Source organism: Gouania willdenowi, chromosome 13 (assembly GCF_900634775.1).
Source record: "Gouania willdenowi chromosome 13, fGouWil2.1, whole genome shotgun sequence".
In the NCBI taxonomy this organism is placed as follows: Eukaryota; Metazoa; Chordata; class Actinopteri; order Blenniiformes; family Gobiesocidae; genus Gouania; species Gouania willdenowi.
The window spans coordinates 1,853,203-1,879,294 of record NC_041056.1 but is presented as its reverse complement, the minus strand read 5'-3'; the positions used below and the strand labels follow the sequence as shown (position 1 = coordinate 1,879,294).

The 26,092-nt window shown below is 40.8% G+C and overlaps 2 protein-coding genes across 4 annotated transcripts; one reads left to right on the top strand and one right to left on the bottom strand.

Moving 5' to 3' along the window:
* Positions 1–2,844: 2,844 nt before the first annotated feature.
* On the top strand, positions 2,845–12,002 carry LOC114474930 (galactose-3-O-sulfotransferase 4-like). Of its 2 annotated transcripts, XM_028465549.1 has the most exons (5): positions 2,845–2,975; positions 4,248–4,352; positions 5,150–5,626; positions 10,112–10,904; positions 11,441–12,002. In XM_028465549.1, the coding sequence occupies exons 3-4, from the start codon at positions 5,201–5,203 to the stop codon at positions 10,895–10,897; spliced, it is 1,212 nt and encodes a 403-aa protein (XP_028321350.1). In that variant the 5' UTR covers positions 2,845–2,975; positions 4,248–4,352; positions 5,150–5,200; the 3' UTR covers positions 10,898–10,904; positions 11,441–12,002. The 2 variants fall into 2 exon arrangements, with proteins under 2 accessions (XP_028321350.1, XP_028321349.1); XM_028465548.1 differs by having other exon boundaries at positions 10,112–12,002.
* Positions 11,855–25,211, bottom strand: LOC114474928 (beta-1,4 N-acetylgalactosaminyltransferase 2-like). Of its 2 annotated transcripts, none has more exons than XM_028465546.1 (12): positions 25,096–25,211; positions 19,974–20,119; positions 19,118–19,261; positions 18,306–18,412; positions 18,094–18,131; positions 17,846–17,912; positions 17,389–17,502; positions 16,451–16,537; positions 15,492–15,670; positions 15,112–15,255; positions 13,076–13,304; positions 11,855–12,499 (listed from the first exon to the last, which is right to left on the bottom strand). In XM_028465546.1, the coding sequence occupies exons 2-12, from the start codon at positions 20,111–20,113 to the stop codon at positions 12,309–12,311; spliced, it is 1,440 nt and encodes a 479-aa protein (XP_028321347.1). In that variant the 5' UTR covers positions 20,114–20,119; positions 25,096–25,211; the 3' UTR covers positions 11,855–12,308. The 2 variants fall into 2 exon arrangements, with proteins under 2 accessions (XP_028321347.1, XP_028321348.1); XM_028465547.1 differs by lacking the exon at positions 25,096–25,211 and adding an exon at positions 23,604–23,641.
* Between the last annotated feature and the right edge of the window lie 881 nt (positions 25,212–26,092).

Below are 26,092 nucleotides of genomic sequence, written 5' to 3'. Positions count from 1 at the left end.
GACAAGAAAAGGCTTGACTGGATTATAATCCATGTGGAGAATATGAGACATGGAACAAGACAAGATGAAATAGGGACAGAAAAGTCAAGATAAGACTGGATCTGATCTGAATCCATAGGAGAAGATTCAGTTCTTGTGAGTGAGTGAGTGAGTGAGTGAGGTGAGATGAAGTGAAGTGAGTTAATGAGTTAATGAGTGAGTGAGTGAGTTATGAGTTAATGAGTGGAGTGGGTAGGCGTTTCCTGCGGTGCCGTTCCTGCGGTTCCCGTGAGTGCGTTCCTGAGTTCCTGAGATCATGCGTGCGTGCGTGCGTGCTGTGCGTGCGTGCGTGCGTGGCGTGCGTTGCGTTCACTGCGTGCGTTTCTGCGGCGTGCCTCGTGCGTTGCGTTCCTGACGCGGTGCGTGCCGTGCGATTCCCTTGCGTGCGTCCTGCGTGCGTTGCGTGCGTGCGTGCGTGCGTTGCGGGCGTGGCGTTCCTGCGTGCTGCGTTCCGTGCGTTGAGTTCCTGCGTGCGTGCGTGCGAATCCTGCGTGCGTGCTGCGTGCGTTCCTAAGCGTGCGTGCGTGCGTTCCTGCGTGCGTGGACGTGCGTTCCTGCGTGTTTCCTGCGATGCGTGGCGTGCTTTCCTGCGTGCGTGCGTGCGTTCCTGTGCTGTCTGCGTGCGTGCGTGCTTTCCTGCGTGCGTGCGTGCGTGCGTATCCTGCGTGCGTGCGTTCCTGCGTGCTTTCCATGCGTGCGTGCGTGCGTATTCCTGCGTGCGTTCCTGCGTGTGCGTGCGTTCCTGCGTGCGTGCGTGCGTTCCTGCGTGCTTTCCTGCGTGCGTGCGGCGTTTCCTGCGTGCGTGCGTGCGTTCCTGCGTTCCTGCGTGCTTTGCGTGCGCGCGTGCGTGCGTTTCCTGCGTGCGTGCGTGCGTTCCTGCGTGCGTTCCTGCGTGCGGGCTGCGTGCGTGCGTTCCCTGCGTGCGTTCCTGCGTGCGTGCGTGCGTTCCTGCGTGCGTTCCTGCGTGGTGCGTGCGTGCGTGCGTGCGTGACGTGCGTGCGTGCGTGCAGTGCGTGCGTTCCTGCGTGCGTGCGTGCGTTCCTGCGTGCGTTCCTGCGTGCGTGCGTTCCTGCGTGCGTTCCTGCGTGCGTGCGTTTCCTGCGTGCGTGCGTGCGTGCGTCCTGCGTGCGTGCGTTCCTGCGTGCGTTCCTGCGTGCGTGCGTTCCTGCGTGCGTGCGTGCGTGCGTTCCTGCGTGCGTGCGTGCGTGCGTGCGTGCGTTCCTGCTGCGTGCGTTCCTGCTGCAGTGCGTGCGTGCGTTCCTGCGTGCGTGCGTGCGTTCCTGCGTGCGTTCCTGGCGTGCGTTCCCTGCGTGCTGCGTGCGTGCGTGCGTGGTTCCTGCGTGCGATGCGTGCGTGCGTGCGTGCGTGCGTGCGTGCGTTCCTCGTGCGTGCGTTCCTGCGTGCGTGCGTGCGTTCCTGGTGCGTGCGTGCGTGCGTTCCGCGTGCGTTCCTGCGTGCTGCGTGCGTGCGTATCCTGCGTGCGGCGTGCGTGCGTTCACTGCCGTGCCTGCGTGCCTGCGTGCGTGCGTTCCTGCGTGCGTGCGTGCGTGCGTGCGTTCCTGCGTGCGTTCCTGCGTGCGCCTGCGTGCGTTCCTGCGTGGCGTGCGTTCCTGCGTTCCTGCGTGCGTGCGTGCGTTCACTGCGTGCGTGCGTGCGTGCGTTCCTGCGTGCGTGCGTTCCTGCGTATCCTCGTGCGTGCGTGCGTTCCTGGCGTGCGTGCGTGCGTGCGTGCACTGCGTGCGTTCCTGCGGGCGTGCGTTCCTGCGTTCCTGCGTGCGTGCGTGCGTTCCTGCGTGACGTGCGTGCGTGCGTTCCTGCGTGCGTGCGTTCCTGCGTTCCTGCGTGCGTGCGTGCGTCCTGCGTGCGTTCCTGCGTGCGTGCCTGCGTGCGTTCCTGCGTGGCGTGCGTTCCTGCGTTCCTGCGTGCGTGCGTGCGATTCCTGCGTGCGTGCGTGCGTGCGTGCGTGCGTGCGTGCGAGCGTGCGTGCGTGCGTGCGTGCGGCGTGCGTGCGTGCGTGCGTGCGTTCCTGCGTGCGTGCGTCCCTGCGTTCCTGCGTGGTGCGTGCGTGCGTTCTGCGTGCGTGCGTGCCTTCGTTCCTGCGTGCGTGCGTTCCTGCGTTCCTGCGTGCGTGCGTGCGTTTCCTGCGTGCGTGCGTGCGTGCGTGCGGTGCGTGCGTGCGTGCGATGCGTGCGTGCGTGCGTGCGTGCGTGCGTGCGTTCCTGCGTGCGTGCGTCCTGCGTTCCTGCGTGGTGCGTGCGTGCGTGCGTGCGTTCACTGCGCGCGTGCGTGCGTAGCGTGCTGCGTGCGTGCGTTCCTGCGTGCGTGCGTGCCTGCGTGCGTTCCTGCGTGCGTGCGTGCGTGAGTGCGTGCGTGCGTGCGTGCGTGCGTGCGTGCTTGCGCCCGCTTTCTTCTGTCTCTGGCGGCCCCCGGCCCTCTTCCCGCCTTCTCAGTCCTCAGCCTGCCTGTTTTGCCCTGAGCCCTTTCCCCGCCGTTTAATGGAACTTTGCCGTGACGTGTTCTATTCTGCATTCCTCTGAGTTTTGCGAGCGTCACTGATGGTCACGATCAGGTTCGCAACATATCAGTGGCACAGAGACACTCCCTTATAGGAGCTTCAATTTTCTCCTTCTACCACAATAACAAAGCTATGTGGGAGGGGCTTAACAATAGTCAGGACTGGCAGGTGTACAATGGAACAATTCAATTTGAAGAGCAATTTATCATCATCGTCATCATAAATTATTATATATGCACGTGTGTGTGTGTGTGTGTGTGTGTGTGTGTGTGTGTGTGTGTGTGTGTGTGTGTGTGTGTGTGTGTGTGTGCGTGTGTGTGTGCGTGTGTGTGTGCGTGTGTGTTTTAGATATGAGGAGGTGTGCACACTGGGATTTCAGTTGTTTGTGGCTTTGAGACGCGATGCAAGAGATCAGCATGATGTGAGTTTATGTTTCTTCATATTTTCCTTTATGTCTTTCTAACAATGTTAAGCTATTCTCTCCTGGAATTCTGAGACAATCTGATGATTTTCTTTGGTTTGTTAAGTTCAGTAAATGATTGTTAACTGGTAAAAAGTGTGACTACATTATTGTCTGTTTCCTTGTTGTGATATTCTGTATTATTTAAGCCACACATGGGCAACATTTATCACAGCAGGGTCACAAACATGTGATTGTATCTTATCTGAGCATTATTAACACAGGAAAAAACAAAAGTTGTATGTGTATTTAGAATAATTTAGTGTGTTTTAGTGTCATTGAATGTATTTTTCTTGTCATAATGTAATGTCATGTCATAATATTAATATAATAAATATACAGCCAAGCATTCTTTAAGATGTCATAGAAATCTATGAGAGTACAGCCATTGATCACTTCCTTTACATCAGAGTGGATAAATACTCAGCAGTGACAGCCATACATTCATCAAGTGGTTTGTTTTCTTTCTCTTTTAATTTGGAGTCTTTTTTTTTATTTTTAGAAGTGCTCTGAGTGACGTGACTTACATGAATTCAAGCAAATAAAATGCATTTTTTTGCCAAAACTGCCCAGGATCTTCACAGATCATAGACTTTATAATCAAACACACAAAACTAGAACCTTGAAATTGTGTTTATAGGTATTTAACAAAACTCATATTGTGATATTTTTTCTCCAAATGGCAATATATCAATATTTTTAACTCAAAGTCTCACTAAAAGACATTTTGGTGAGACTAACACATTTATTAACAAACAGCTGTGCAATATGTGCCGCGTTTGACTCTAAGGGACAGCACGTGTGAGTGAGTTCTGTAGTGTGGCTTGTTTAGGGGAATGTCTGAGATAGGATGCATTTTTACTGTAGAGTATTTCAATACAAAATTAGATATAAAATAAAAATATATCAATGTAGGTGATATTGTAATATATATATCACAAAAAAAATCAATATATTGCACAAAGGCCTAAATTAAGTCAGTTTTTATGTATTTTAATAAATAATATGTAATATTAGTAATATTACATAATTTACTACATTACGTAGTATTATGTAATGAAAAATTAGAATTGTAATTATATGAAAAATTATGTGGATTTAATACATATTAATGTAAAATATGCATTAAATGTGTGTGTGTGTGTGTGTGTGTGTGTGTGTGTGTGTGTGTGTGTGTGTGTGTGTGTGTGTGTGTGTGTGTGTGTGTGTGTGTGTGTGTGTGTGTGTGTGTAGGTCGTTGTACCGTCAATGGCTCCATATCAGACGTCGCTTTGCCTTCATCTCCCTGATGATGATGTTGGGTCTTTTCGCCGGTGTTTTCATCACCTTTCAGCAAAGGTAAAGTCATGGATTTTACATTTGATCACATGTGATGGTAACAGTGAAGCAGCTGACCCTCCCTGCAGAGGAAGGTTGTTGTTAAACATGTTTAACACTTGGATTGTGTATTCTAAATTAATATAGAAACAGGAATGTTTATATAATAATTTGCGCACATACACACATACACATACACATGGAGGACGTGCACACGTGTGGAGGAAGCACACAGTAGAGCTTTAATTGGGCCAAAAAAAAGAAAAATCTGGCCCTTACCTGTCCGATCAGAATAAAGACGATGTCTCTTTAAGCCCGAACCCGTTTCAACCAGACGGTATCACGTACCACGCATGTAGAATGATCCGTTGTCGACCTTCATGTGTCGCTACACGCTACGTCTGGTTGAAGCTACACTGTTTATATTGGACGGTAATTACGGTTATAAGTCCAGTTGCAAGTCCTGCGTGATGTTGTCAAGTCACGTGTAAAGTCATGAAATTTGTGACTCGTGTCCACATCGCTGAGTACAGATACAGTAATTTGGCGCTATGAATTAATTATTCAAACGTCAAAAGATAAATAAAAAAATATTAAATAGAAATTTCTTCGAACTGAAACAACAAAAACAAATCAACTAAACATACACATGTGCCTTTTACAGCAAACTATAGAACAAAATCCTGAGTTTTCATTTACTAGTTCACTAGTTTAAGCCTTTTTTACTAGTGCGACACAAAGCTTACACACTGTACAATTATAAACACTAGAAAATATGTTTACAAAGGCACTGACTCTGTGCGTTGATCCTTTTCCAGGGATGACGTTTCTCCAAAGAGAATTCCAAATTTCCAGTACATGGTTTCTGGATGCCCGCCAGCTTCCAGTCGTCCCTCATCAGAATCGGGAGCCAAAACTCCTCCGAGACTTCAGTAACAGACACTGATCAAGATGCTGAACCCAAAGAAGTGCTGTATGTTGGACCCATGAGAACCCTGGAGGAAATATTCAACCTGTCTGAAGAACGGAAGAAGAAGAAAAGAGACACCTACGTCTGCAAGCCCAAGTCACACATCGTGTTCCTGAAGACGCACAAAACGGGTAGCAGCACCATCCAGAACCTTCTGTACCGCTACGGCGACTCCAAGAAGCTGACCTTCGCCCTTCCCCGCAACAACGGTCACCGCTTCTCCTACCCCATGCACTTCCAGGCCCAGTTTGTGGAAGGAGTCAAGAGTGGAAGTGTGAAGGAGTTCAACATTCTGTGCAACCACATGAGGTTCAAGAAGTCTGAGGTGGGTGTCAGTCCCTTTTTTAGGCACTCTTATGCTGCATTTGATAGCACTCGGAATGATCTGGGTCATCAATTTCGACCTTCAAGGTAAATGCGTTTCATTCAGTAAGCTGGGAAAACATGGGTGGCCACAGTAAGCTGATGTTTACTTTTATATTTTTCAATGAGCAACAATTTCCTGCTGGGGAAATATATATTAGTTCTTTGAGGGTTAGAGAGAGAGAGAGAAAAACATCCTACTAAGGATGCAACGATTCACTCAACTCCCGATACGATTCAATTCACGATACTGGGTTCACGGTTTATTTTACAAAATGGGACTGTAGACAAATGATGACTGAAAAATATTCCTTTATTGTTAATCGAGAAAAACTAAAAAATATCGTACTATTTTCCTTTGTCTTTCATTGTCAAAAGAATCATTTGATAAACTATTCAAAACAATGCAATTTAACTAAAAATAAATATTGAATGAAATAAATAAAGAAATAAAAGAAATGAAGAAGAAGCATATTAATTTAAATTCTGGCTCTACAGTAAACTGTGCAAAACTGCATAATAGTTCCTTTTCTTTTTAACAGTGCAACTGAAAATGTATGTTCTGTCTTAACAATTGGACAATCAGTGTACTATATTTATTTATTTATTTATTCAGTTTATTTCCGACATGGTTGCATTCACAGAAATTTGGTTATTCCTTTTTTTTTTTTTTGTACATGCCGAAAAAGGAGACGAGAGAAGCAGTTTGCTTATCCAAGTCCCGTCCCCTGTTTTGTACGCAGAAAATTTACATCAAAACTTGTCTCTCTGGTCAAACAGTCTTAGGTTGTTCTGAACACAATTTCATTTTTTTTTTTTTTTTTTTTGTCCTTTTTTATGTAGGATTTATTCTCATCTGTAGTCATGAGATATTTGTTTCAACCAGCAGAGGGCGCCTGTAACCCAGTGGTCGGTTGGAATGCAGCTATTCTAGCAGTGAATAAGAAATGCTACGCGCTAGAAGACAGAGCTAATAGAAAAACATGACTTTTACAGATATTCAAGTAATATTACAGATATTATTTTGGTGTTAAAGGGGTAAGGAGTCATGTATGAATATTTTTAAGAGTTGTAGGCAATTTCGCTCGCCGCCTACACTTCTGGACGGATAAATTATCTTCGACATGACGAGTGCTGTTGTTTGTATCAGGCATTTTCTTCCACGCTATTTGCTTACAATGAGCTGACCAATCGTGACAAGGTCAGGTCCTACTGTACTCTCGAGGTTACCAATCTGTAATTACAAACAAATGCATGGTTGGATTGATTACTGGAAAGACGCCCTGCAGTTTTGATGCGTGCAATGCACAGCAGCATCAGTAACATACAAGTGGAGTTGCCGGTTGAGGGCCCTATGCAGCCGCTTAGTCTGCATATAGGCTGGGCCGCCCATGCATGGCGCCGATGCTCACGTGACGTGATCAAACAAGAGAAGGATAAAAAAAGTACTGCGATTCAATTTTCAGAGTATCAATATTAACCGTGATACCTATGAATCGATTAAAAACTGCCTTGCAATTAATCTTTACAACCTTACGTCCTACACTTTAAGTAAGACTTGAACGCCCCAGAGGGGGGATTCCTTCATGCTTCATTGAACCATAGACTGCAGAGTGTGCTTTGAACTATACGGGCATCATTACTTACGCAGAGCGGCATTCAAATTTAGTAGGGATGGAAACACCACTACAGAGTTATTCTGCACTTTTAGTAACACATGCCAAATTTGACAACACATAAAAGTAAAAGTTGAGGAGAAAGTGACTGTTTACGTCTAACAGCGGGTGCCGTAATGTTGCTAAAATGTCATTCCGACTGACTTGGGGTGCTTGGATCCTGCCCGAGTTCCCGAGTCTGGGTCCTGAGCTCAAGGGCCATTTTATAGTACTTTTCCGATATATTCTGTCGGATTTATCAGGGTTCCGAGTGCAATCAAATGTAGCAATAACCAATCACTGTGTCCCTCTAACCATGTGACCCATTGTTCAACTCTAATATTCCCTCTCTCTGTGATTCTGCTAGCTTAGGTGAGGCTGCTGAACTTAAAGCCGTGAAGATGTTTCACTTCTCATCCAATAAGCTGAGAGCACAAAGGACATAAACTCAGCTAACTCATAAACGCTGCAGTTTAAAGGATTCAGAATAATCAAGTCCCAAATAGAATCTCAGGGTGCGTTCATATCGACGGACCCTGGAGCGGTTCAAACGCAAGACGCATTTGCTCTGATAGTCTGCCTTGTTTGGGTGGTGTGAACTCGCAAACAAATTCTAGAGCAATAAAACAGGAAGTGTGGTAGATGATGCAGAGCGCGCAGCTGTGTCATTGTGGGTTTCCAGGAAAATGGCGCAAGTTTCTGTTTTTCTGCCTTGATAAGTCTCTACTAAAGTAATGGCCCCATCAAGTGGTTACCCTATGTAACTGCACCAGAGGCTGTCTGATGCTGACCAAAAGTTGTGTTCAAGCAAAACAAGCCAAAGTAAGGTGATCAAATTATCAGCTGTTCTCCACCCATCCGGACTAAACCGGTGTGGAATCACCCCTAGAAACACCATCAACCACTGAACACTCCGGACACAAAGCATCCGGGCTACACTCCCTAAAACAGCCTTCAACTTACTAAAATGATCAGGTTAAAGTATTGTGGTTGAGGACTTTCCAGGATGCAGAATCGACTCATTGGTAGCAGTCAGGACTCAAAGAATTTAGATGAAACCGGATCCATAAATTAGAACTGAATTCACTACAACTACAAATACTAAGTTTCAGATGAGAAGTGAAACATCTGTCAACAAAAACTTCAAGTCTAGTTGCCTGGACTACACTCTCAGAGACACCATGTGACCACGATATGCGATACAAAGCTCACGATAACGATTATCTCACGATATCACAATACTGCGATTATCGATATATTGGTCAGGAATCAATCTACAATAATTTATGACATAACAAGAAAGAAAAAAAGATTAATTAAAATAATTATTTTTTTATGTTTTATTTCTGAAAGACAAATTAAAAAAGTGTCCTATGAACAGTGACACTTTTTTAGTGCAACATTTCTGTAAATAAATGTCAACATACCAATGTAAACTCTCAGTGACGTGCAGTCAGGGTAGGCAAGGTAGGCAGTGCCTACCCAAGGGTGAACTGATACTTTGATTATTTGTTTTAATTATAATATAATTATAAATTATTTATTTTTCCATTTCCAATATCCTACAGTTCCTATAAATTTGAAAGTGTCCACATTTTGTGCGTTTCATAGCCCAAATGACTAAACAGCGTTATTTCCTAGAACGGCTGCCGTCTCACTCCGCTGTAAGGCAGGAGGAGGCCACGCCCCCCCCTCAAAAGCACATTGCTGCTCTGCTTCTGTTCTCATAGCGTGTTTTTATGTGTTTACGCATGCGTAGTCAGTTCCCCAAGTTGATAACCATTTACGTAAAAAGGCAGCTCTCTATTCTGCCTTTGGACGTAACCATGCTATGCTAAATGTATACGTACGTTTACAGTGCATTAGTGAATTGATATCACGTGACCGCTGCTGCTACGTTCTCTAGCTAGTGTGCGGGATATCACTACAGTCAGGATGACAGCGCTAGAGAAACTTTCTTTTGAGGAAAAATTACAGCTTCAGCAAAGGTAAGGTCAGAACATTGTTGGTATTTTCTACAGTGAATGGAACCAAAGGAAGGATTGACTTTGTGGATGCTCCTCACTGAGGCTGTTCTGAGTTGTTGTTGTTGTTATTTTCTCCGTGTTTCTGTGTTTCCAACACAAACAAGAGATGCGCTGCCGTGTCATGAGATATATCGTGTTGGGAGAGTATGGAGGCTATATTAAATAATTGTTTATGTTTCTTTAATGGTCTTTTGTTAGATGGCTAAATGCTTGTTCATGTGGATCTTGTTGGATTTTTTCTTTCTTATTATGAATTTTATATTTTGATATGCATGTTTGAGATGACTGTTGTGAAGCAGAAATATATGAAATTGTCATTGGTGGTCTCGATTTGAAAGGCCCTGCCTACCCAACCCTAGTGGTTACGGCACGTCACTGTAAATGAATAAGTATCTCCAATAGTGCTCTTTGTAAACAAAAAAATGTATCTTTCTTACCAGTGACACCATTATAGTGCAATATTCCAGTAAACAATATATTGGTTCCTTCAACAAACAGTGACAACATTTCTGTGAAGACGTACCTGCACATTTTAGTGAAAAAGCAGAAAAGATTTTAAAAAAAAAATTAAATAAAAAGAAAAAAAAATTGATACTTAGCGGGAGCATATCGATAATCGATCATGTGGAAAAATATTGCGATATATCGCCATATTGAGATATCATCACACTCTTACATGTGACGATGTGCCTTGTTGACCATGTGACTGAGAACCTTCACCCCTCCCTCCCTCTCTCTCATGTTTGTAAATCTTTGTCTCTTCAGGTAGCAAAGGTCATGCCTGCGAACACTTTTTACTTCTCCATCCTGAGACATCCCGTGCCCATGCTGGAGTCCATGTTCAACTATTTCAAAAAGCTTGCAAGCAAATACAAAAGCAAGACCATTAATGACTACTTGGACGACTGCTGGAAGACTTACAACCCTAAGCGGGCCAAGGGCGACTACACTCACAACAACCTGGCCTTCGACTTCGGCGGAAGTAACACTGCGACTGCAAAGAGCCCAGATCTGGAGGAGCGAATCGACGCTGCCATCAAAGAGATCGAAGGCACCTTTAATCTGATTCTCATCAATGAATACTTTGACGAGTCCCTGATCCTGCTCAAGGAGGCCCTCTGCTGGTCGATGGAGGACATGGTCACTTTTAAGATCAACAGTCGTAGTGACAAATCCCGTAAAGACGTCCCGGAGGAAACGGCAGAGAATATCAAGAGGTGGAACGCTTTGGACTGGGGTCTTTACCAGCACTTCAACGCCACCTTCTGGCAGAGAGTGGACAGTGTCTTTGGGCGGGAGGAGATGGAGAGGCAGGTGGTTCAGCTCCGAGACCTTCGATCCAAGATGGCAAACACGTGTCTGGAGAACGGCGGTGCTGTGCAGCCGTCTGAGATCAAAGATGAGTCCCTGAAGCCATTCCAGGGCTCCGCCGCAGTTTTAGGTTACAACTTGAACCCCAACATTGCGGGAGACATGAAGAGGACGTGTCTGCAGCTGATAACGCCTGAGCTGCATTACACGTCGCAGCTGTACGAGCGGCAGTTCCTGTGACACAATGGCAAGAAATAACGAGTAGCTACACAAACTTTTTACCTCAAGGGATCATTTACAAAAACACTGCAATAACAAATGAGGTCCAGAGTAGTCGCATCTCACGGACTATAACTGTTTGATTTGCCTAAATCTAAGATTGCCTGGCGGTTTTATACTATTTTAGAATAAGTATGCTGCAGGTTTACTTTGAAATTATTACAAATGACTGAGTTATCTGCTGATATACAGTATATCCATCGCTAACATGAGTCTCTGCAGCTGCAGCCGACCTCCAAACATAAGATTTAAGGTCTTCCGCTGTGTATGGGCTTGGTGAAATCCAGGTAGTTGACGATATCAGGATACATAATAGACGGAAGGCTCTCTGGGTCATCATTGATCCAAGATGAGGGAGTGACTCATATGGATCTGCACCACCAATAAACAGTATTTTTTCCAAATATTGTGCCCTTTCCTGTGGACCAAGTCCTTCACTGTATGCCTTTGCATCTATAATGTACTGTATTTTGAGGAGCTTTTTATGTGATTTATCTTTTGCAGAGTACACCTCTGTGAGCCTCCAACATGTAAGAGAACTTACCTGTTGGTTCAGGTGCTGATCCTCAGAGGGAGTGGTGCATCATTCAATCAAAAAACACATATCCTTTCACGCAGCTTTCATCACAGTTTCTAACCACATTTGTGCACTTCCAACACCTAACTACTCAGCCATGGCTCGTTTCTGCTGCTAGGTGATATTTAATCCTCTCCTATCATACAACCTGGAACCATGACCGGAATCATAACATCAGAAATACTACACTTCCCACAATGTAAATAGACCTGTTATGCCTCTACCTCCCACAATGCACCATTTTTTTTTAAAGCCACAGGCCGTGACGATTAAAAAAGAAGCGTCATATCCTGACCAAAATGGGCAGTTTATGCCCCAAGGTATAAAATAATTCTAAAAAGTCCTTTTAATGTGTTTTTATTTTTAAAAAATTGCACATATTTTGTTTATTGGTAATAGATTTAACACATGTTTTGTTACACATTTTCACTACAGGTACAATTTATTGTAAATACATCAAAATTGTGATTAAATGAGTTTGTTATCGTTCTATGTGTTTTTTGTTATACCTTCATAGGCCTATACTACGAAGCTGGATCTCCTCTTATCGTGCTAACTTCCAGGATTTATTCTGTGTCTGTCCTTTAGAACGGCGGTAAAAGCCCCGCCTCCCGACTAATCAGCTCTCTTGTAAAATGACCTGCCCATTGTTGGAAGATCTTGATTGGTGCAGATGTGACAGCTGTGCTTAGAAAAGATTGCTGCATTTTCTTTTTGTCGTTTTGTGTGTTTAATTATTTGTGCATTTCTATTGTTGCTTTGTGTATTTTTTGTGAGAATGGGAACCATTCTGCGTCACAGAGTCAAACACTTAAGGTGGTTCTTGAAGAAAAAAAGAGGGAACTTATACAGGTTGATGTTGGGAGGAAACCTGTGGTTAGAGTAAACTCTGCTGTTTCCTTTACGCGGCTGGTGACCGATTTCAAAAGTTGAACGATCTCTACAGCTGACGAACATCAGACGCCCCAAACCGTCTATGAAGAGCTCTGCAAGATGGGACAAGTCAGAATTAGATAAGTCTGTATAAGACAAGATCAGTTAGGATACAATCAGAAATGTCAAGGTAAGATAAGTCTGGATTTGGTTAGAGTAATTAGAATAAGATTTGATTAGTTAGGATAAGATAAGACAAGACAGGATCAGTTAGGATAAGTCTGGATAAGACAAGTCTGAATAAGGTAAGATTAGTTAGGATAAGACACGATAGGATAAGATAAGTCTGGATAACATACAATTACTTAGGATGAGATAAGACAAGTCAGGATAAGATACTGTAAGTCAGGATAAGATAAGCCTAGATAAGATACAATAACAAAGGATAAGTCAGGATAATAATAAATTACTTAGGATGAGATGAGTGAGGATTAGCTAAAATGAGTTAAGACAAGATAAAATAGATTAAGATAAGTTAAGATATGATAAGGTTAGTTCAGATAAGTTAATACAAGTTGAGAGAAGATCATTTAAGGTCAGTCTTTTTAAGATCATATAGGATTTGTTAAGTATGGAATAGATGGACAAGATTAGATGAGATAAGTCAGATAAGACTTAGCTGAGCTCACCTCGATGTCCGACTCTCATCAGCTTGTTGTCGAAACCAACTTTACGAATAGAGTCGGTCCGAGCTACGAAAAAGTTGATGATCCCACTGATGATGGTGCATTGTGGGTAGTCGGGTAACTTCTTATAGTTTCTATTGAAGGCTGTTATCATACAACCGCCCTCCATCTCGTCTCCTTCATCGTAGACGAGGGCGTGGGCCCAAACCTGGGCACTGACCGTCCCACCCACCTGGAAACAGAGGGGGGTATGTGAAGATATTTGTTCGTCCTTATTTTTCTTCCATTTTCATCTTCCAATATGTCTGTAACTCCATCACATAGAAAGGTAAATATGGTATAATAATAAGCTCCACCCACTCTCTCAGAATATAGAAATAGATCTGCTATACATCCTATCTGGTGGACATGTTAGCTCCTCTAAATAGTCACAATGTCAGTGTGTGTTTGGGTCTAGAACATGTTTGGGTCTTCAGTAAACTACTTAGCATATGTCTCAGCTCCCTGTAATTAGATCAGCTCAGAGCTATGAACATAGACTGTTGACATCACTAATGATTAGTCACAGATATGCATTGGTTCTTGGGTGACACGCTCTGGAAATGTGAAAAAATACTTTTTTTTAAACTATTTTCATTTGTTCATAAAATAGACTGTAAATAAATGGACGGGACAATCTCTCCGGGGGAGTGAAGCTTTTATTTTTAGAGCTCCCCCTGCTGACTGGCTGCAGTATAGGTCATAAACCCCGCCTCCTCAATGACAACAGATGGGATGTGGGTCAAACTGTAAAGTTAAAATACTCGTCACATGATTTTTTTCCAAATCTAAACTCTGCTGTGATCATTAGTTATTATAACCCTACATTGTGTTCTAGTGCTCATTTTTCTGTGAAGTTTGTTTTAAATAAGTTATTTGAGGTTGAAAAAGGGGCTTTTACGTCATATATGATGATGATTGACTCTCTCTGGGGTCTATTCTCCCATGCGCTGTTTTTGGCTGTGTGTACTTAAGTCAGTCGCTGCTCGCCTTCATCCCAGTTACGCACTGTAGGTGGAGCAGCCTTGAAATGTGGGCGTTCCCATTCAAATCTGGCTTTACACGCATTCTCCAGTGTGCATAAGTTCTTTTCCTCTTACACGCTTCTAACCCTGGAATAAGTGCAGCGCCCCCACAAGGTGAAACATTATATTGCACTAGAAATATGGACTTAGTTACATTTGAAACCACACTTGTGTGATTAATTAAAACTCTGACAGACAGACTTCTGTCCACATTGGTCACAGTGATTCAACTATTTTCAACCTAAAGTCACAGTTTGATCCACTACAGAGTGAAACATGCTGTCATATGCAGATGAGGATGAACCACAAACCGATCCCACACATATTTTAATGAGGCTCAGCTCAGGTCACTTTAAACTATTTATATTTAAAACTGTGTATTATGGAAGTTAATAGTTGTGTTTCACTGCAAACATCCCTCTGTATTAAAGCAGGACGCTCTGTGGACGCGTTATTTCCTCATATCTACAGCATCTAACTTGGTCATGATAAAGGAATTCTGATTCTAATTTACAGCAATGACCCCACATTGGTTTGGCCCCACATTGCCCCCCACCCCCTGGTCGGGGGAAATGTGGGGTCAAACCGTGAGGGGAGATGCCCAGCAACCCCCCGCCCACAAAAGAGGGAGAACGAGCTAGCCAACCCGAATCCCTCTTTAAAAACCTTTCAAGACGAGGGCCCCCCGGGGGTCCGCACTGGTGCGATCAAGGAGAGAGATTTTAACTGTGACTCGGACAGAATGCGGCCGATCCTTAGTCACACTGCAATAATCTGATCTATAATCTGATCAGATCAACCTGTTACATTGTTTATCAATGAAGGCGTTTCAAATTAAAAACTAACATTTCCAGTGGAAAAGATACTTATGTTTGTGGCGTGGCTAAGCTGCGTTAGTCATCAGGACAGTACGCTAAATGGGCTCTGGCTAAATAGCTTATTTGTCCTTATTGAATTATCTTCACAGATCCTTACAACGTCCAGCTCTGGATGAGCCTCCAATATCTCCACAAACTTCTCCAGCTTCGTGGCTTCTGTGAACAGGAAGTCGTCGTCCACCCACACGAAGTACTTGGTGGTCACCTGAGAAACCACCAAACCTCTGCCGGCGAACAAACCCTGAGTGCAAAGACGCGAACGTTAGCTTAGTTTTCCTGTAATGTTTTGGGTAAGTTTAGCTAAAAAACTCATTTAAAAAATATAAATCTTCATCTGGCCAAATCAAAACTGGAGATCAAGACTGTTTGATAGCCGTAGTTTCTCACTTGAACTCAAGGTGGCAGCATTTTACACCAGTTACAGTGTGGCAGCACAGTATCAGTCAGATAAAAGTGTGTGTGTGTGTGTGTGATCACCTTCTCTGCTGGCATGTAGTAATGGTCTACGTTCCCAGGAATGGGTTCCTTCTCAAAGCTGTCGTCTGCGATGACGATGCGCATGTTGGGGTAAAACTTTCGTATGGAGTCAACCAGCAGAGCTACTTTATCGTAGCGTACAAACGTCTTTGTGGTAATGGTGAGATAGGAGTTAATATCTGTGAATCACAATCATCCGTAACTATTGTCAGTGATGCCATGACATCCACCATTTTGAAAGAAACTGATTTACAGACACCACAGCAAGGAGTATTTGGCATTTTGCATATTTTTGTGGTTTAGTTCATTTTTATTTTGTACATTTTATTTATTTATTTTTTGTTAAAAAAAATGACATTTGTATTTAAATATATGAGGTCATTTGATCATTATTGTTTTTATTTGATTTTGTAGTTTTATTTAGTTATGTGTTATGAACATTGTTAAATTAAATGTTATTGTAAGTTTTTGAAATTTTTTTCTAGGTATTTTTGTTCATTTCAAGCTCTTACAAAAAATTTCATTTGAATTTCAAAATTCTATCATACAAAAAACACATGAGACCGCTACAAAACACAAAAAACAACAAGAAAATATATTAAAAAATAACCACAGATATGCACAAAACAACAAAAAAACATACACGAAATTAACAAAATGTACAAAACATAAACAAAACAAAAGTACACATAACTACTCAACAGACACACAAAATGATCAGAATGCAAATATAACTGGTACTCAAAAAAACACACCAAAAAACACAGAAAACTAAACAAAAATACACAGTTTCTCTGTTGTTTCTATTCTTTCACCAAGATTAAAAACAAATAAATGCAGAAAGAAAACTAACAAAATACATTTTTATCAAAAATACAGACAGACAGCACACATAAGTACTATTATACCGTTATTTTTCTTTATTGTCTTTAAAATAAAATTAAAAAGCGCTAACTAACCTGATCCCGTGTCCATCAAAACAGGAATCTTTGGTTGTCGGATGACGATGGGAAAAATGGCTTCATATTGTTCAAACCTGAAGGAGGCTGTAAACACACACACAGGTCAGAGGTGCCAAATATTTGTCCTGCTCGACATATCATTGCGTTATTAATTATTCATCGTTTCCTTAAATCCCGTTCAACTATTTTATCGCTGCTGACGTTTTCATTTTTACGATGATCATCTGTGGAGAGACAGTGTTAGCGTACAACGTTAGCATTTCAGTTAGCTACACTGTGTCCAGAGCCTTAAAGGGATCCTCCACTATTTTTACAAGGTTGGACTAAAATTTTTGAAATGTTCTTATTAGAAGATCTATTCTTACTGAATCACATTATTATGCAACACAGTCATTTAATTACCTTTTAAAAATGTTTCTACTTTACAGTTTTAGAGCCTGTGTTCCTCCATCTTGAAATCACTTGATTGATGATGTCACACGGCCCCACTGCCTCTAAACATCCCATTGTTTTCTATTGGAGTGAAACATTCAGCCTGATTTTTAGATCATTTTGTAACTTTTTCACTCAAAATGACAACTTGTGCTGCATTTGGTTTCTCTAAAAACCAGGAAAAGTTAAAGATGTTAAAGATTTTTACAGAAAGAGGATAAAAACATTTGTGACCCATTTCCAACTCTACAGTTTGATAGCAGACAGTGAAGCAGAGAAGAAGAGCTCCCCTAAGGGACCTTTACTCTCCCTTAAACAGTGCGCTGACACGCTCTGGTGGCTGAAGTTAGAGAGTAAATCACACACTGTTGTAAACACACAAACCCTGAGGATTGAAGGACTTCCACCCACAACTTTACTGTTACTCTCTACTACTATATTTGTGGTTAATATTGAGTTTTGCTACATGCTAATGCTAACATGCTGTTAGCTAAGTGACATACCCAGGTCTCCAGTGTTAATGTGGTAGATGGTGCTGGTGTAGACCACACTGGACAGGATGTGGTTCAGAACCTCCTGCTGGTTGGACCTGATGGTGAGTTCATCTTCTCCATCACCTGAAGTAAGAAAACAACACAAAAATGTCAAATTAAAAACAGATAAATTAGATTATGGAGCCGTTTTATTTATTCAAAGAATAAAACCAACAAATTACATTAAGAAACAAACACATGAATAAGTCGTAAACAAAATAAAAGCAATTAAATACACAGACAAACAGATAAATAAACAAGCAACAAAACAAATAAATAGATGAATAAATAAACAGGCAAATAAACTATCAAATAACAAATACATAAAGAAAGAAATAACCCATTACTAGACATCATCTAAATTTTACTAATGTAACTGTTTGTTTGTTTATTTGTTTATTTGTTTGTCTGTCTGTTTGTTTGTAACCTGTGATCGTTGCGTCTTTCGACAACTCTTTAACGGTGAGGATCCCTCGTGTGACCTTCAGTGACACCTGAAACTCAAACAAACAGTGAACATTGAACACATCACCAATGTCATTGACTTTAGTTTAATTACATGGAAAGCATCAATATTTTTTGTATTCTTTATGTTCTTTTATTTTATTTAAACTTAACATTTCTGTGTTGGTAAATATTGTGGATATTATGATTAACTTATCGTCCTCTACCGACCTTGTAGCTGCTTCTTTTTTTGGCTTCCAGTCGTAAATCTGAAAGGAAACATTGAGACAGTGATAAGTAACTCCTCCTACATCTGTTGTTCTACTGTGGTTCCATCCCAGGCCCCATCCACCTCCACCAGGGACAAGAACCAGCAGAAACAGATGTTAGATGTTTGATGTCCCATACAGGGAGGGGGGTGGGGGGGATACATGGATACATACTGGGAATGGGTGTCGGTGTTAAAGGCCTCACTATAAATCCCTGGAATGGAAACTGCAGTGGAGAGTTCGGCAGAGCGTAGAGCGGCGTGGACAGAGGAGATAACTTCCTGTGGACAAACAACAGCACAAAGAAAATATAAAGTTTTATAAAGTGAACGCTGCAAGGAGTTTTAAAATATAATAGTAAAACAAAGGCTGTAATGAAGCAAAAAGATGAAAAACTAACAAAAAGCTGAAAAAAGTGTTTAAAGAGAAACAAAATGATTGAAAAAGTTTAAATGAAATTAAAAAGTAGAAAAAAGCTGAATTTTTTTTAAATTTTATTTAATTTCTTAAAAGCTAAACATTTAAAACATTTTTAAAAACATGTTTTTAAAAATGGAAACTAAACTTAATCCTGAACCTCTAAACTCAAACTTAATCCTCAACCTAAACTGGAAGCTAAACCTCAATTTCACCCTAAAAACATGCATAAACATAATCCTGAGCCTAAATCTAAACTTAATCATGAATTTAAACCTAAACCTAATCCTGAAAATAACCACAACCTGAACCTGAACCTGAATTTCACCCTAAGAAGATAAATGTAATCCTGAGCCTAAATCTTAACTTAATCCTGAGCCTAAACCATAAATTAATCCTGAGCCTATACCGGAACCTAATCCTGAACCTCATCTGGAACCTGAACCTCTATTTCACCCTAAACTTGATCCTGAGCCTAAACCTTAACTTAACCCTGAACCTGAACTTCAAATTCACCCTAAGAAAGAATTATAATCCTGAGCCTAAACCTAAACTGAAGGGTCACGTACCTCAGTTTGTCACTCTTGAACTCCTTGTGTCTGCGTTGCTTCATTCCTTCTAACTCGTCCTTTTGAACAGCGTTCTGCAGAATTGAGGCTTTACGATGACAGGAACAACTACGGGACACCGGGAGACTGCGTAGAGGTCGAGTCCTGAGAAAGAGACCAGGAAACCATGAGGGTCTCAGAGGAGATCCTGGAACGCTCGTTACAATCACTGCACAGCACACGTAGAGATGTTAGGAGGCTTTTGGTCAAACTAAAAAGCATTTCTTCTAAAAAAGGAAAAATAAAAATCCTTCAAAGTCTGAAAATATGAAGATTTTGCATCGTATCTTGCAGCCAATCAAAAGTAACCTCTTAAAAATAAATAAATATATTAGACAAAACAAATACTCTGAAAACAAGTTTGATTAAAATAGCTAAAAAAAAAAAAATTAAATTAAATATCAAAATTGATGTTTTTTATCAAAATTAACCCTGTATTCTCTAAAGAAACAAAGTAAAATAAAGAATTATTGAAAATAATAATAATTAGAAAACAAGGAAATACTAGTAAATTAAACAGAAACAAAATTATTATTTAAACTTTAAAATATTTCTTCTTTTTTCCTCTTGTCTGCACATAAATATTAAAATATTCTGAAGTAATTTTGTTCAATCAAAGACTTATTTTCAGGTAAGAGACGGGACAATATTAAGGAGTCTTTTTCAATACAATAAAAGCAACAATATATTTTATTACATTAAAATATGTAAATAATTACCAAAATGAGTAATTTTAGTGTATTAGAATAAATCACTTAAAAATCATTGGTTTTCGTGAATAAACATGTAAATCATTGATCAGAGACGATTGTAATACCTGTTAGGGTAAGCGTCCTCTGTGTCGTGTCTGGTTTGAAGCATCATTGATTTGTAGCGGAACAGAGCCACACCCAGAGCTAGCGTTAGCACACACACCACAAGGAGCAGCACCAGGCGCGTAAACACCAACGCCCTCATCGTCACCTGAAGAAGACACAAACAAACCAACTAACGTTAGGCCAGCATCGAACGCAACGAGTTTCTACCTACAACACTCCCCCGCTCTCTGCTGTGATTGACAAGTAAACAGACACGCCCACGAAGGTGAGCCTGTCAGCGTCCTTCGCACAGTGCTATGTATGTATTTTCTACAGTCTATGTATGCACCGGCAAACGCCCCGCCCCCACGTTCTGTCTCGTGTTTATAAAGCAGCATGAGCTTGGAAATGGAGTGGGTGGAAGGAGGGCGGTCCGTCCTCTGGCCCTACATCATCGTGCGGGGAGGAGGAAGTCAGTGTCCTGTCTATAGACACGCCCACTCATTAATATGCATAAGTAGGCCATAAATCAGCCTGTTTGTGTAGAGTTGCTCAGAAAGTGACTTTTCAGAGGCTAAAACTCTGGAAAACATGCGAGTTTGAGAAAATAAATCTCAAATATTATGATTTTGGAGTTCTTAGAATAAAATGGAGATGGGTGAAAAATAGCACGACATGGAACCTTTAAATGCGGTCGCTCCACGGACACGCTGGTCCGTTTACAGACCAATGCGTGCTGAATGCGGAGCATCTACTATCTCCATGCTGTCCTCCATCTTGTTAACACTGCAGAATCCACGCTGCTACAGGAAGCAAGAGGCTCAATCGTCATCGCTTCCCTTTGCATTCTTGAAACTTTTTTTCTTATTTCATACACCTTTGAATTTCATATTGCAGTTTTTTTTTATTTCGTGAAATGTCATTACAGTGACAGATCAGTACAAACTAATCACTGAACTGTTTATACACAATAACCTTAGCTTAGGCTAGGGTGACCATCCGGCCAGATTTTATAAATACCCAGGTTTCCCAGGGAGCCTGAAGGCATCTTGTGAACATGTTAATTTAAAGGGCAGTAATTCTGCTAATATTTGCTTTATCAAAGAAATTCCACCATTTTCTGAAAGCTAAGGAGTTACAGCCAGTATTATGTCATTACTGTAATCTTACTCACATGTGATGCAATCATTAAAGTTACTGCTTTGTTTTCACAAAATAGTCAGACAAAAAGCAGAGAAAGACTGAAAGAGACCTTTGAAAATGGTTAAATCTAAGTCTGTGTCTGAGCCATGGTTGAATGACTCTACTCGTGCACTTAGGCGTGAATGTAAACACGCAGAGAGGAGCTGGAAAAAGGACAAGCTTCACGTTTCTTTGGGCATTTTGCGAGACTGTTTATCAAAGTATCAGAAAGCTGTGAAGTGTGTTAAAGCTGAGTACATGTCAAACGTGATTTCTACAAATCATAACAGACCCCAAGTTGTGTTTAATGTTTTAAACAGACTTGTGAAACCTACTGACTCAAACTTTGTTGTACATTCTCAAACTTTGTGTGAAAGTTTTCTGAAATTTTTTGTTGACAAGATAACTGCTATTAGAGACTCAACCTCTTCTTTCAAAGTAGTTGATCCCTGTGTTACTTCTGTGTGTTCTGCGGCTTTTGAGCATTTTGAACCTGTGTCCCTTAGCGACCTGTCTGTTGTGCATAAATTAAATTGTCCGCTTGATTGTCTCCCTCCTAAACTCCTCAAAGATGTTTTGGGCGCGATTGGGCCTCATGTACTGGCGATTATAAATTCCTCGCTGACATCAGGCTGCGTTCCAAGTTCCTTTAAACATGCTGTTGTTCAGCCTCTGCTTAAGAAGCAAAACTACAGGCCAATTTCTAAATTGCCTTTCTTATCAAAAACCGGTTTTTGCTGAAATACAAACTTATCTGGATGTAAATGGTATTTTAGAAAAATTTCAACCTGGCTTTAAGCTACGTCACAGCACTGAGACTGCACTCTTCAGAGTTTTTAATGACCTTATTTGAACTGTTGATTCAGGCTGCTCTACTGTTTTGGTACTTTTAGATTTAACGGCAGCATTTGACACTGTCAACCATGAAATATTGCTTTCACGCCTCAAAAATCATATTGGCATTAAAGGTACTGCCTTAAGTTGGTTTAGATCGAACCTTGAAAATCGATCTTTTGCCGTCCACCTTGGTCCTTACGTTTCTGGAGTTGCCCCACTCAGCTGTGGCGGCCGCAGGGCTCCATTTTGGGCCCCTTATTGTTTTCAATGTATATGTTGCCCATTGGGTCAATTTTCAGAAAATATAAAATTGACTTTAATTGATTTGCAGACGACCTGCAAATGTATCTGCCTTTGAAGCCAGGCACAGACAATGTTCAAGTTTTGTTTGATTGTTTACAGGAAGTGAAGGACTGGATGGCTCAAAATTGATTAAAGCTTAATGACTCCAAAACTGAAATTGTTGTATTTGGTAACTCATGTGATGTCACTGCTCTGGGCCCTTTGAGTATCTATTTCCACGACTCTGCTAGGAATCTTGGGGTTGTATTGGACAGTTTATTTAAGTTTGACAGACAAATAAGTTCAGTTGTCAAAAATAGCTTTTTTCAGCTGCGTTTGCTCAGCAAAATCAAATCCTATTTACCTCACGCCGACCTGGAGCGTGTCATTCATGCTTTTATTACGTGTCGCTTAGATTATTGTAACTCTCTGTACTGTGGGCTCGATCAAACTTCCATCCGGCGTCTGCGGTTGGTTCAAAACGCAGCGGCGCGTTTGCTCACGGGAAGGAGGAAACGTGAGCACATAACTCCTGTGTTGGCCTCTCTGCACTGGCTTCCAGTCAGTTTTAGGATTCAGTTCAAGATACTGTTGATGGTTTTTAAATGTCTGAATGGGTTGGCTCCATCCTACCTTTTAGAGCTTTTGTTGATCCGTGATCCAGGTCGAACACTGAGATCCTCCAATAAAATAACTCTGGTGGTGCCTATAGCTAAGCTCAAAACTAGAGGAGACCTGGCTTTTACCGTAGTGGCTCCGAGTCTCTGGAACAGCCTTCCTCTGAATGTCAAAATGGCCCAGTCCATTCATGTTTTTAAGTCATTGTTGAAAACCCATCTTTTTGCTTTGGCCTTCAACACAAGTTCAGCAGATCCCATGTATTTTATTATTATTGTTTTATGTTGTATGTTTTGTGACTGTTTTTACATTGTACTTTATAATGTTTGCTGTACAGCACTTTGGGCAGTTGTAGCTGTTTTTAAATGTGCTATATTAATAAAGTTGACATTGACATTGACAAAATCTCCATGGAGGCTCAGAGAAACTTATCCTTTAGGAAGTTACTGTAGTCTATATTTAATGCATAATAAAGGTGACTGACTTTAGCCACCAATAATCTCAGATTGTTTTCAAGTCTTTGTTATGAAGAGATAAATTAATTTTAAAACCTTACGGATAATAACAACTTATTTATCTACTTTATTGTATTTTTAGTTTTTTGGTAGATTCAAGAAAACATCAAGTTTTAACAAGATGGACACAATAAGGAAGATTACGAGTAGGAAGCTAGCTGTGTAGTTTCAGTTAGCTTATACGAGGAACATTTGATTTGAAGGCATGGAAATTACCAGTTAATGTGTTCGGTCGAACTGGTTTATCAGTAGAGGAAGTTACTGCAGCAGCGACTGGGTTGGAAAAAATAAAAGACATCAAATGTGGGCGTTGCCTAAAATCAACACATCAGCTCACATTGAACGCCCAAATATTTCCACTGACAAGAGAGATTTAGTGCCAACAATGAAGCTAATGAGGAGTGTCACTAAACAGACGTGATTCATTTTCACTCAGAACAAGAAGAATAGCTTTGTGTGTTTCATAACCGTCGCATTTGGAGCTGATTTTATGAAAATTTAAATCAGATAATATTACAGCAGGGACATAGAAATGTGTCTTTATCTGCCTTATCAAAAATAATGTCAGGAATTAGCTTTCCTGTCAATTTGTGTATTTTTGTTATTGTTTGGTGTGTTTTTGAAGTAATTTTGTTTATTTGTTTTGGGGCTGCATTTGGGCCGCAGCCCACAGGTTTCTCATGTCTTCGTTACATTGTCCTGAATCTGTATTTCTGGTGTAATCATAATTTCTGGTCTGAACTCTTAAACGTGCTCTGTTAACCTCAATTAATTCACACATTCAAAGATACACTATTTGCCTGTAGCCGAGGGCTCTTATTTGGAAAGGATGGAAATAAAAGCTGTTTTATTTTTGGTGATTGATCGTTTGCATCAAAGAGTGTTTATTTAGCGTGTTAGCTAAATATTTAGTTTCATCTGTGACAATTTACACAATGTGTAGATTTAACATTTAAACATTTAGATTCAGGTTTAGATTTAACATTAGGGTTTGGATTTAACATTTACATTAAATTTAATATTTAGATATATTATTTAGCATTTAGATTTACCATATAGATTTAGATATATTCAACATTTAGATTTAGATTTACCATATAGATTTAGATATATTTAACATTTAGATTTAGGTCAATTTAACATTTAAATTTAGATATATTCAACATTTAGATTTACCATATAGATTTAGATATATTTAACATTTAGATTTACATTTAACATTGACAATATATCTTTAAGAGAAAAAAATATCACAATTTTCCCAAATATTGCTGTAAATCTGGTCAAAAGTTTAAAAAAAAGTACATACTTTTTTTAAAATGTGGTTTGTTGCTAAAAGTTGTTGTTTATTTTAGTATGAGCAACTTTACAATCGACGTCCCCATAACATTGTTTTCAGATATAACTAAAAAAATGTTTTATTATTTATTCAACTTTGTATCTATACATTTACATTCTATTACAATTAATAATCTATAAATATTATTTATTCATAATTTATCCATACTTATCTATAAATTGCACTTTAATTTAATCAAAATGTACAGGACCAGTTGTTATATAAGACTGTAAGACACCAAATTAAATAAAATGAATAAAATCTGAAGATGATCTTTCACTCATTTCTCTTCTAAACGTCTTTGCAGTAAAATCTAATAATTAAAAGTAATGTAATATAAACAAACATGAATTAAAGTAAAAGTCTTACCTTAGCTCTGTGAGAAACTCGTTCCTCGACCAATGTGAGGTTTTGTTGGTGTTATTTAGTCCTTGTGGTCCTCCTTAAATTATTCTGTGCCTTTGTTTATTCTGTTTGAGTCCGGCCTCCTGTGTTTAACTCTTGTCTGTGTTTCAGGTGTTCCTGCTTGTGGCTCCTCCCCCCAGTGTGATGTCTGTGTGCTTGGTTAGTGACTGATTAGCGCCCTCATGTTTTCACCCAGGTGTGGTCCATTCCCAATCAGGTCTCCTCCACTATTTAGCTGAGTGCTTGGACACAGTGTGTGTGTGTTGGTTCGTTGTGTGTTGTCGACCCTCCTCGTGTCCTGCTGTGTTTTGGTACTTTCTCCCTGTACCTCATGTCTCTTTTGGATTTAAGTTTTGTAATAAACATGGACTGGTTCCAAGAACACTACTCCAGCATTCTGTCTCCATCGCTCCTTGCATTTGGGTCCACAGACCGTGACAACCAGTTGTGATTGAGGAGGAGCTTTAACCTTTTGCTGCTTCCTCACATCCATCCTCCATGTTTAAATGGAGCTTTTGGTTTATGGGAAAGTTCAACCAAGTCAAACTTGTATTTAAAACACGCTGCAAGTCAATAACACATTTTGTGCTCTTTATTTTAACTCCTAAAATCAGGTGAAGATGAAAGCTTTAAAAGGTGAACTCACAACAATCCTCACATGAATAAATTACAGCCTGTCACGATACATGGATTAATAAAACACAATGACCTGACCTTGATTAGCATCCAAGTTCTGACGCACAGATATGACAGGTATGTTTGTAATCATCTGTGTGGGATGAGCAGGTTTATCTGGTATAAAGGTGACTAAACAACTTCTCCACTCATTAGAAACATTTTAATGAACAAACATGAGCTGAAGGCAGGAAGAGAGAAAAATACAACAAATTGAAGCAGAGTGAAAAGGATTTTATACATTTTTAATAACGCTTTTATAACCATTGATATATTCCCGAAGTGT